This window comes from Chrysemys picta, chromosome 7, assembly GCF_011386835.1.
Source record: "Chrysemys picta bellii isolate R12L10 chromosome 7, ASM1138683v2, whole genome shotgun sequence".
NCBI classification, from domain to species: Eukaryota; Metazoa; Chordata; order Testudines; family Emydidae; genus Chrysemys; species Chrysemys picta.
Window position 1 is genome coordinate 64,820,226 of NC_088797.1, and position 12,968 is coordinate 64,833,193.

Here is a 12,968-nt window from a genome sequence, read left to right on the forward strand (position 1 = left end):
ATGAGGAAAGAGAGAGGAGATTGTCCTCTTTATCCCCATTCTTATTTTGAATGGGATGGCTGGAAAGGATGGCAGAGTGAAATAACCAACCTTCCCTTTGCTATCCAGGGAAAGGAGAAATCTTCTTCCTTCCTTTTTGTGATGCCACTGGAAAGGGAAGGTACCCTGCCTTCACATAGGGGGTTTGGCGGGAGTGGCCAGGACGTGGCATTAGCTTGGCTTAGGCCTCTGCAAGATGGCAACTTCTAACTCTGAAACGTTTCCTGCTTGGTAAGTAATCAGGACTGACTAAAGTCAGCGTATCCAGCAGCACAATGGGATTAATGTACTTCACTTTAGGTTTAAATGGAAGCTTAGGTCATAAGTGAAGATGAGTTGTTCCAGCTCTTAATTTGTTTATGTCACCAAACCATCATGTAACTTAGTACAGTTTGGCACAATTGGTAGTTGGCTTTTCTTAGCATATGCGCAACATGTCTCAGGTGGCACCTGACCAGGATTCATCACTGAATTTGGTCCACTGGTTGGATTATTGACTTCTCTGGCTTGGGCCGGGTACTGATGGGGAGTTCGACATGAATGTTGATCCATGTTTCTACTCAAGATAGGTCAAGAGCTAGAAATTGCATACCATCACTGGGGTATAGCTGAAATTCGGTGAAGAGATGCTTGTACAGGGACTATAACTAATGCTACTTGTAGTTTGTTTTTATGCCTACCAAACTTGAATGCACAATTTAAAGGGACACTCTCAACTTCAAAATCCTTCTTTCTGTGAGGAAAATGTATGGGTACCTACAGTGGTTAGAAAGAACACCTAAGATTACTGTAACTGAAAGAAGCTCCTTTCCTTAACTCAAACGATGCTTATAAGCATATATTTTAAAAGTGAATGTAAGAAAAATGGCACATTTGTTTAAAGGAACTGGAACTCTATTCAGGAACTGGAATTTTAAGAAGTTACTTAAATTTCAGGGCTGTGTGAGGAGAAGTTACGAAATTTTGAAAAATGAGTCCCTGTTCAAGAAATTAAAATCAGACTCTGTTCAATGTTGCCATGCAGTGTTCTTCATAATATGCTAATTCTATGCTTTTTTTTTACATGTTTTGATGAACAGTGAAAGAGTTATGTTGATACTTCAAGTATCATCCTTGGCATCTGAGTTGATGCCCATTGAAATGATTAAGGGAATTGACCTCTCAGAGCTACTGTTTCAGGCTCTCGGCAGACTCAGACAGACTTCTCTGCCTCCATTACACTCAGGTCGTGGTTTTCTCCACAGCCATAACAGCTTGAGGTTGACTTTTTTAAAAATAAAAGCTGAGACACTGGAGAACAACTGAGAGATTTGTTTTCACCTCTCAGCTATTTCTTTGCATTTTCCTCAGGGTGGTGTGCCCCACACTTTGGGAAATACTGATTTACAGTGGCAGGAGATTATTGTTTAGGTTTCAGTCTATGTAGTTATAAAATGCAACCAGATAAAGAGTAAGATTCAAGAGATAGTGGACTTCGAGATAACCTTGTAGGGAACCAACCCAAGGCCTTGGCATTACTTAAGTCTTATTTTGACTTAAATTGCTAAAATTATATTTAATTAGTGCCTAGGTTTTGAGGAGGTCCCCTCCACATGGGGTGAATTTTAATCTTAAATGTTCTACATATATGTGTATTTTGTATTGTGCCGAGTGCAATGGGGCAGTCATCCTGATTGGGGCATTTGAATGTTACTGTGGTAGATGTAATACATCATTATAGAGATTAGTGTAGGGTTTTATTTTTAATCTCTTGAATCATGTGTAGAACATAGACAGTTTCATTTCAAATAGACTAGAATTTGACTTTTTATAGCATCTTTCATATTCTAGACCAGGGGTTCTCAAACTAGGGGTCAGGACCACCACTCAGGGGGTTGCGAGGTTATTACATGGAGGGTCACGAACTGTCAACCTCCACCCCAAACCCCACTTTGCCTCCAGCTTTTATAATGGTGTTAAATATATAAAAAAGTGGTTTTAATTTATAAGGGGGGGATCGCACTCACAGACTTGCTATGTGAAAGGGGGCACCAGTACAAAAGTTTGAGAACCACTGTTCTAGACATCCAAAGCTACAAATTGGATACTGTTGTCTAAGTAGTAGCTCTTGTGAGCTCACCTGTACTAGTGTAAATTGAAACATTCTCTTCCTGTTTGACAAAGCTAGTGCTGCCTCATGAGAATCTTGAAAAATATCCCATTTAGAAAGTTATCTTTAGTGTATGCTGTTTTCTGCATTTCTTCCCCCACTAAAATGTTATGCATGTAAACCTAGGATTTTTTTCATAAAGCTGTACCTTTTATACAAAATTCCATCAACTGTAATTAGTGAATGTTGCTACTGAGCATTCTGTATTGCTTTGAAACATTAGGGGAAAATAGTGTGGCTGAGAACTGTGTTACTTCTGGAGTTGGGTGCACATCAGTGGTGGGTGAAGTGTTTGTACAGTAATTAAGGGCTTTGGATGGAAATTTGTTCTAAAAATGCAAGTGCTAGGTGAATACTTGTTAGCCTATCTACTTTGAGCTTAGGTGCATTCTGGCACTTTTAAGCTAAAAAAAAAAAAAGTGATCTTGAGGGTAAGCACAAGGCTAGGAATCTGAGGACCTGGTTCTGTCATGACTGTGCTGTGTGACCTTGAGCAAGTCCTTTACTGCCTCCGATTCCCAATTGTAAAAAGTGTTATCCCCATTTTACTACTTCACAAGGGTGTTGGAGGCTCAGGCAGTTGAATGTTTAAAAGCACTTTGAGATCCTTGGATAAAAAGCTGGTAATGGTAGTATGAATATATATTTAAAGAGCTTTTAACAGAAGTATTTCCAAGCACCTGCTCCTCTTTATTACGCACCTGAAACCTAAATCCTAACTGTGACATCATAATTATCCTTTCAATCAACTGTGATGTCAGAAAGACTTTAGATGACCATCAAGCATGAGCAGAAACGGGGTGTGTGTGTGTGTGTATGTGTGTGTGAGGAAGTAAGGAGATGGGTTATCGGTTCTAGAGAATAGTCTACTTTTTATCAACACAACAGGTGCAGTTAGGGAAATGCAGTTTAAAGAACTCATCATACCATGCAAATGTGCCTCATCAATAATCAACCATCAAAATAATATGGCCCTTGGTCCTTGGCCTGTCTTCTGAGTAGGGTGACCAGATGTCCCGATTTTATAGGGACAATCCTGATTTTTGGGTCTTTTTCTTATATAGGCTCCTATTACTCCCCACCCTGTCCCGATTTTTCACACTTGCTGTCTGGTCACCCTACTTCTGAGGCAGTAAAAGGGTGCCAGTTAGCTTTGGCTCTGGCAGTGGTCTATATATGCAGACCCCTGTCTCAATAGGAACTTAAATTAAAAGCAGAATCTTCAGGGGCCATTTAATAACATTATGGAAATATAGAAAATGCCAGAGTAGATTTATGCTTCTAATTGGAATGTTTTTAGAAGTCTTTCATGAGGTTGTAAATAGAGTTTAACAGTCTGCAGAGGGATAAAGATTATGGGACCATGGCATGAGATCCACAGTTACGGTTGTGGCAATTTCCATTTCAAACAGTTTTGACCTCAGCATCTAACTTGCTTAAAAAGCTCCTTTCAGCCTGAAATTACTCGCATGCTGTCTGTATCCACAGAATTTAGATGTATAATGTCTGTGTATATAATATATATAAAATACTTAACTCTTTTCTAGTAGAGGTGAAGTTTTGAGATAAGAGAGTTTGTGGGACAATAATGAGCTTAACTTTTCAAAAAGATTTGTAACTTTTCTTTAAAAAGCACAAATTTAAAAATCTGATTTCTTTAATGCATATGTGTAATATGGACTCTCATTAAGAACATAAGTAACTTTGAGCATGGTAGGCGTCTGCCTAGCACAATGTGATCTTGACCCTTGATTGGAGATCTAGGTGCTGCCCCTGTACAAATAAGAATAGTCTAATAGAATTCAGTGGAACTACACAAAGGTATGAAGCTACTCACTGACATAGGAGTTTGCAGGATTGGGAACTTAGAACTTCTGGAAGATCTCTCATAGGTTTGACATGACCTTTAAACACCAACACACTGCCCCAGTCTTAAATAACGTGGAGAGTGTCTGAAGAACGTGCAACTTCCACAAGACCATTAGCAACCGATGAAAAGAAATACAAGCTCTGTTGCCCCTTTGGGCCAAATTTGTCCTACTGTAAATTCATTAAAATCCAGTGGAGTTACACCAACTGTTAATTTGGCTCACTAGGAAAAGTTCATTAATTTCTTATGACAAATACCTGTGGTTCATGAAAGCTATAAATACAGGTTGCATAGGGTAGATGGTGATGGTGGTACTTAACTCTTGTCTAAACACAACTTGCACTGGTTTAACTAACATAACGTCATACTTTGAAATTGTGAGTGTTGAGAGTAGAACCCTTTTTGACATTAGTACTGTATTTGTAACATTAATGAAAAAGTACCTCTTAGCAAATAGTAATAGTTCTTTTTATTAAACTTAAAATAACATAAACTGCTGAACATTGTAGATAAATTACTTCAGTGGTTATATAAAATATTTTTATTATTTTATAACTCAGTCTTGTCTTTGGTATGTACTGTAGAAGAGCCAGCTTGGTGCCCTTGGGCAGCTCCAGGTCATGAAGTGTGCAGCTGGAGGGCACTTGTGTTCCCCATGGACATGTCTCAGAACTATTGATGGCAGTGAAATTACTATCACTGTAGCATTCTAGTATTTTTGTGACATTCAAGGGGTTGATTGACTACAGAAGTCTGGTGTATACACAAATGGTAGTTTGATACCTAGTAAGATGTTAAAATACAAATGAATTACACATGTCTTGTCATGATACTGTCACATTAACGAATAGTAGAAAATGCCTCAAGAGTCCTGATTTTTTTTTTTGTTTTGTTTTTTGTTAACATATATCAGGAGAGTGTGTTGGAAGTCCCCTCCTCCCCTGTCTTAGCATCTGAAATCTTTGCAAACTTGCTTTTGCTGCAGTTATCAGTAGCACACAGGGTGGATTTGATTTAAATCACTAGTCAGGAAGACTCGATTTAATCGTGGATTTCTGCATAAAAGTGCATTCTTTTATATTCTTAATACATATCCTTCACAACTCAGAGATAGATGTAGGTTTCATTTTTAGAAGGTACACATTATACATTTTTAAACAGTGATTTATTTTTAAAACTTTTCAGATTAGATTTACAGCTATATCAGAAAATGAATGATTGTTTGGTTATTTCATATACCAAAGGTAATTGAAGCAGATATTTATGAAGTCATTGGGAGGTGAACTATCTCCAGTTCAACAGGTTAATTGTTAATATTTGGAGGATTTTCTTGCCATGCTGTATTAGGAGGAGAACATCATCAGACAGACATTTAAATTGTTTTATTTAAGTAAAACAACGACATAAAGTATTCTGGATTTTTTTCTTCAACAACAAACATATAATATTTTAACAAAACAAGCATATGTCCCTCACTTCTCACATTTATCTCCAGACTTTTTCTCCTTGTCCAGATCTATTCTGCCCCCAACAATCTTCTATTCATTGAACTTTTTGAAACTTTGCACTTTTAGAGAGAGGTAAGGGATTGACTCTGTGTACACAAATTTGCAGAGGGACAATAGAGTTGAAGTCTGTTATTTCTCACCTCTATATATTATCTATTTATTTAAAACGTTTTTGCTGTTAACAAGCATGTTACCTTTGGAGACACAAATCCACAGTTTGAGAACTGCGAAACTAAGCATCTCTGATGGTATCTTCTAGAGCAGTGCTTCTCAAAGCCGGTCTGCCGCTTGTTCAGGGAAAGCCCCTGGCGGTCCGGGCTGGTTTGTTTACCTGCCACGTCCGTAGGTTCGGCCAATCACGGCTCCTGCTGGCCGCGGTTCACAGTTCCAGGCCAATGGGGGCTGTGGGAAGGGCGGCCAGCATATCCCATGGCCCGCGCTGCTTCCCGCAGCCCCCATTGGCCTGGAGCAGCGAACCGCGGCCAGTGGGAGCCGCGATCGGCCGAACCTGCGGACGCGGCAGGTAAACAAACTGGCCTGGACCGCCAGGGGCTTTCTCTGAGCAAGCAGCAGCCCGACTTTGAGAAGCACTGCTCTATACTGAGCACCGAGTCCCATTGTGTAGATAGAAAGATTAACCTAAATAATCCTATACAGAAGCCTGTGGAACCCCATAAAATCGGGTCCCTAATCCATGAATGATTGGAACTCATTTACAAAACTTTTCTTAAACATTACATGAATATATTGTCTCATACTATAGAATTAGAATTTATAATCCCTGGTTCATGATGATATACATTATAGTTCAAAGATATCTTAATTCAAATTCTTTAATTTTTTCCCTCAAAAAGCATTTTATCAAAAAAAATCTGTTTTAAATAAAAAAAAATCCGATTTTTTTAAAGTAATTTTTATCCAACCTGGTAGTGCACAAGTTCTCAAACAGAGGGAGAAATGGGAGGGGAGGCAATTTTTAACCTTGGAAATTTTACTAGTGGTGATCACTCTGCATGATCTGGTAAGCCAGAATCTCTTGAAGAGAAAATATAATTTAGAAATATTAAGTTACTATATTTAAAAACAAAATGAAATCATCATATATATCACAATACACCTCTACCCCGATATAACTTGACCCGCTATAACACGAATTCAGATATAATGCAGTAAAGCTGCGCTTCAGGAGGGTGGGGCTGCGCGCTCCGGTGGATCAAAGCAAGTTCGATATAATGCGGTTTCATCTATAACGCAGTAAGATTTTTTGGCTCCTGAGGACAGTGTTATATCGAGGTAGAGGTGTATTTTCACTGTCTCTCAAAGTAAATAGGTGGGGAAAAATGGCCCTTGATGAATTAGGTGTATTGAAGGAACAATGGCACATTGTTTGGACAGGTGGCATGCAGCCTCTAATAACTCATCTGACTAGACATGTTTTTTTTAACATAATTAGTAACTGCATTCTTTAAAAAAAATGAGCTTTTAAAATAATTTAAGGTTGGTAGCAAAATTATTAGTTGTGATTATCTTCTACAATCAGAAAACATGTTCAGGTTCCAGATTTATTCAGTCAACATCTTTTCTATCAAATCAGTTCAGTTTACAAGACACAATAAGATTTCTTTAACTATACTAGTATTGTGAGTTCAAGATGAAAGTCAGGCTGTGTCTTTTCTGCTTTCTGCAGTTATTGCCAACTACAAAGATTGTGGAATCTGAGCTTACCTGGCAATTCTTGTTCATATAAGAGGCAGAGTGGAATTACTTTGTTCTCTTTACCTGTTACCTTTGTGGTGTTGACACTGGTTTTTAATGACTTGGGTTGGGCAGTTAAACTAATGGATACGACTTGAAAACACAGGTATAGGTACGAGGTATGTACAGTACTTAATGTGCTATTTTTAGTTTGTGTTGGATCATATCCTGATCCAGTAAAAAATTATTTCTTGTACATGTCCTAGTTGAGACAACTGTGAGCCAAAATAATCCTACAGCCAGTTTGTATGCCATTTCATTTAAAATCCTAGGCACATAATTTTGGATAATTGAGTTAGTGTATTGGGAAAGAGTCTTAGTGTTTTGAATTTTCGGTGATAGATAGCACAGCAGACATTATTTTTGTCTTATAATGCACTGATGTGCTGAGATAGTTATTAATATAAATGGCTGAAGGCGAACATCAGCGCTGTAGGGTTCTAGAAAACGTAGCATGAAGTGATAGGATCTGTACGCTTTCTATTATTAGGTTTGTTATGGGGACATCAGTCTTTCTAGCCCTGAACTACCAACAACCTTTGTCCTTTATGTTACCTTTAGTTAAAAACAAAAAAGAGCATGAATGCTGGCCGATAGCCATGTCTCTCTTACAGCAAAAAATTCATCTGGGAAAGACAAATGAGATTGTAGACCTGGATTTGTTTCATTACATGAATGATATGTGACATTTTGTGAATTATTTATTGCAGTAAGCATGGCAGAAATAACTAAACCATTGTTAAATCAAATAAAGGAAAGAATACTATGACTGCAAAGACAGGATTTTCACTGGCCTCTGTTGAGGGAATATTATTACTTTTTAAATCAGATTGTTCTTTTAATTGTTATTTAAAGGGCCAAAAGCGTTCCCAAGATGCTGCATTTGAGCAGTTGCAGGTAATAACTGGATCCATCAATGGGTAGCACTGGTTGCCGGACATTTTTTTTAAGGTGATGGCAGGGTCAGTAACCAATTTGTAGTTATTTTTGCAAATTCTTTAAAGGTTTCTGTACTGGAGGAATGTTCCTAAAACTCTTAAAGTACATTTGCATAGGCAAAAATTGCAATGTGCTTGAAGTGGGAGGGAGGGGCTTACTGAATTCAAAGGGCCACTGTTAAGCAAGAACGATCAACACAGCTCTTTTTTTCTTCTCTCTTCTTGCATTGTTTTTTAAACTTTGAAATGTAGAATGCTCCCACCAATAAGGTTAATGAAGCTATTGAAGGGCACCCCAGAACAATTTAAAATAAATTATTGAAATTCATTTTCACTGTTTTAGAAACATGATTGAATTAGAAATGACACAATGCTATAATTTTCCTAATTATTTCTCTCAAGGTGGCGATTTGATTTTTCAGCAGTGAACATAATTTGTAACAGTTTATGGCATTAATAAAACTAATCAGTATGTGTTGTCTGCAGTTATATTTGACAGCATAAGATGATGTTTCAGTCTCCTTTAATGCATTTATGGAAAATTAAGACCAATAAATCTATGATTCCTGATAGAATCAAAAATATTTTGCTAAGAGTAGATTTTGTGTGTGGTATGGTCTGAGGTGTTTGTGTCTGTCTGAGAGTATGTGTGAATATCAAAATCCTTTGAATTATATTTTAAAGGGACATACCAGCAAATAACAAAACTGTAGTTCTGAAAAATAAATGTTTATTTAATGCAGTATGTTAACAGCTATGAAAACTACTACCTCTATGCATTCAGGCGTCTACACGTAAACAGATGTATGAGGCCTTGGTATTGCTAGGAGTAGTAAAGAACCATTGGGAGAAGTAAATGTAGACTTGTATGTTCTTAAAAGGAATTTCTATAGTAATGTCATCTAATACCAGTGGTTGGTGAAGTGTTCTCTTGCCTCTTTTTCAATTTGGAAATGCAAAAATGTTGATTTGGAGCTTGTGTATCTTTTGAAATATCATTTGTTCAGTTTGGTATATAAACTAAGAGAATTTTTCACTTGACCAGAGCTCAAAGAGCCGGGAAGCGATATAGTTCTGCTGCATTCCAGATCTTTCACATGAATTTTTTAACTGTTTCATTGTTCTCTTCTAGTAATTATGATACTTAAAAATTCTGTTAGGACCTAATTGTGCAAACATTTAGTACTTCCTACTGTGAATACTTCCATTTGAAAAAAGGGCTGTGCCTGGTTGTGTCTGCAGGATCAGGCCCATAAGCACCTTAAGTAAGCTAGCCTTTTCTAGGTAATGTGATTGTTTGTTTTTAACACATTGAAATCTGTTACACAAATTATTTTGAAGTATTTTAATATATTGATGTTAGCTTGTCATACAGCAAATGACAAACAGGACGAACAGTGAGACCCCTCAAGTGAATTCCTGATCAGAAAAATGTGCTTTGTTGAAAAACTGACTTCCTAAATTAAAGTTTGTGTTTGTCTAATTTATTCCCATATCATATGTTGATTTAATAGTGACATAGAAATTGCCAAATTGGATCAGATCAGTGGGGTCCATTTAGTTCAGTATCCTTTCTTCAATAGAGGCTGGTACCAGCTGCTTCAGAGGAAGGTGCAAGAAACCCCTCTAGTGGACAGTTATGGAATAACGTGTCCTCAGAGAGAGTTTTCTCCTACCTAATATTTAGAGCAGGGGTAGGCAACCTTTCAGAAGTGGTCGCCGAGTCTTCATTTATTCACTCTAATTTAAGGTTTCACGTGCCAGTAATACATTTTAACGTCTCTTTCTTAGAAGGTCTCTTTCTATAAGTCTATAATATATAACTAAACTATTGTTGTATGTAAAGTAAATAAGGTTTTAAAAATGTTTAAGAAGCTTCATTTAAAATTAAATTAAAATGCAGAGCTCCCCCCTCCCCCCCGAACCGGTGGCCGGGATCCAGGCAGTGTGAGTGCCACTGAAAATCAGCTTGCGTGCCACAGGTTCCCTACCCCTGATTTAGAATTACCTTATGCCTTGAGGCTTGAGGGTCTTGGTCTCTTCCAAAGTTCTTATTTATTTTTGTAATAGTTATTATTATAGCTATACAAATGCCCAATCTTTATTTGAATTTTGCTGAGCTCTTAGCCTTAGTTGTATATACTGGCAATGAGTTCTCACAATCTAGTTGTCTCTGATGTGGAATAGTAATTTCCTTTTACCAGTTTTGAATTTGCCATCTTCAATTTTATTTAATATCCCCTTGCTCTTGTCTCATTAGAGATGGTATTGTATTAAGTTGGAGTAAGCTTAGATGAGAGGTGTTGTGGTAGTTGGGCCTACCAATGTACTCTAATTGTAAGCCCCACTGTAAAAGGTATGTAAAAGTTCATAAGATGTCACAACAACCTATAACAACAAATGGTGGTGGGAACAGGTGCAAGAAAACCAAACAGGAAAAACCGAATTAGTCCAAACAAAAAAGCCTGCTGAGATGGTTCAGGGACTATGCTGAAATCATGCTTGGTAAAAATAGAACATGTGGAATTGAAAATTAATGAACCAAAATTGGTGTGTTGGATATTAGGCCTAACTGGTGGACGAAATAATGAGGGAATGGGCTATTCCACTCATCACTCCCTTTTTGGGTCTTTAAAGAGACTCTGGGGGAAAATACAAAAAGAATAGATTGAGGCTAGTGGAACAAGCTTCACCATGATGGCTGCCCCCCGCCCCCCTTCTCACACCCCGGACCTTGTTCGTCCTAATCCTGAGGGATGTCCTAACTAGATAGAGCCAGAGAGCGGGATCCAGATGACATCGCCACCCCATCAGCTCCAGCTAAATCCCACACACCACCTGAGATGAAATGAGATTGGACTTTAGCAACAGGTCCCGCCTGTCGCAACTAGCTTCTTCTCTTTTCCCATCTCAGATACTCCCATCGAAGAGACTGTCAAACAAGGGGTTTTTCCTTCTAAAAACTCTCTCCAGCTAATGGGAAAGGGAACAAGGGATGTTGCTAAAATGAAAGCCTCGTTCAATGCTTTACATTTTAAATCAGGGTTGGGCAAACTACGGCCCACGGGCCGGATCCAGCCCATCAGGGATGGCCCCCTGTGGTGCCGTGGGCCCCACGCAGCTCTCAGAAGCAGCCGGCTCCACGTCCCTGCGGCCCCTGGACGGAGGGGCAGAGGATTTCATGCATTGCCCTTGCCTCCAGGCACCTCCCCCTGCAGGTCCCATTGGCTGGGAACGGGGAACCGTGGCCAATGGGAGTTTCGGGGGAGGTACCTGGAGGTGCGGCAAGGGGCTCTTCCTGAAGCTGCGTGGGGCCGGGGACAGTGCAGGCATGCAGGGAGCCTGCCCCAGCCCCGGTGCGCACCGCTGCCACCCCGGAGCCGCTTTAGGTAAGCAGTGCCGGGCCAGAGCCCGAACCCCGCCTGCACCCCCCCCAACTCCCTGCCCTAAGCCCCCTGCCTGCATCTCGAACCCCTCCTGCACCCCAATCTCCTGTCCTGAGCTCCTTGCTGCACCCCTCCTGCACCCCAACACCCCTGAGCCCCCTCATACACCCTGCACCCCAACCCCCTTCCCTGAGCCCCTTCCTGCACACCCCACACTCCCTCCCGCACCCTAACCCCCTGCCCCGGCCCTGCTTACAATTTCCCCACCCTGATGTGGCCCTGGGCCCAAAAAGTTTGCCCACCCCTGTTTTAAATGCTTTCACTGTTTTTCCTTCTCTGTATCTTTAATAAAAGGTTAAAAAGATTTTTTAATGCTGTGTTTGCAATGGTACTAAGCAGGCTGAAGTCTGTGTATACCAAACCCCAGACCTTGTTTAATACTGTTTAATGTTAGAAGGTGACTGGGTTATGTTAACACGTTTGGCCCATTTATTCCAGCTAAATTGATACAACTGAGCACAGGATGGGTAGTTGCTCCTGGCTTTTCCACTGATGTGAAGCAACCTTGAGCAAGTCATTTAACCATTTATGCCACTGTTTTCCCCATCTGTAAAAGAAGATAAACGATCTTAACTGGATTGTGTTTGGGGCTAAATGAACATTTATAAAACACTTTGATACTACTATGATGAATGATACTATTGAGGCTCAAATATAAGTTAATGTAAGGTGAGAGAGATGACTACAACATAATATCGATTAGAAAAAATTAACTTCATATACCAGAATAAGTGTCTGATAAACCAAGAAACTAACATTTAGAAAATAAAATGAAGGTCAATTGTCCTCTGATTTTGAGGAAAGAGGACTGGAATACCACTTTTTGTGTAAGAAAAGTAACAACAATTTGTATTTATTTTTGCCTTAGCCACGAGCTGATCCCATTCCAATATGTAGTTTCTGTTTGGGGACTAAAGAATCAAATCGTGAAAAAAAACCAGAAGAACTGCTCTCCTGCGCAGACTGTGGCAGCAGCGGTAAGTTGGTTCTACTTGCAAATTGTACAAGAGCCATCTGTAAATCTATCTTTTTGGTCATTGTTCAGCATGTAAATTTCCTGTTACAGTCAAAAGTAGTCTTAGGCCAAGCTTTTCAAACCCGGATAACTAAAAATTAGACTCTTAAATTCATATTATTCATTTGGGCCTGAATTTCAAAGGAGCTGACTGACTTCAGCTCCCCCTGAAGTCAATGGGGGCAGAAGGTTTTGAAAATTGGGGCAAAAGCTTTGATTTTAGAAACCTAACTCTGGCATCCATGTTT

The 12,968-nt window shown here is 39.3% G+C and overlaps 1 protein-coding gene across 24 annotated transcripts in view; it reads left to right on the forward strand.

The window, feature by feature from the left end:
* The window catches only part of KAT6B (lysine acetyltransferase 6B), a 195,429-nt gene that overhangs the window by 96,648 nt on the left and 85,813 nt on the right, over positions 1–12,968 (forward strand). For all 24 annotated transcript variants that reach the window (XM_042856134.2, XM_065551669.1, XM_065551659.1 and 21 more), the window contains exon 3: positions 12,574–12,682. In XM_042856134.2, the coding sequence (XP_042712068.2) occupies positions 12,574–12,682 (109 nt within the window). The remainder of the gene's footprint in view (positions 1–12,573; positions 12,683–12,968) is intronic.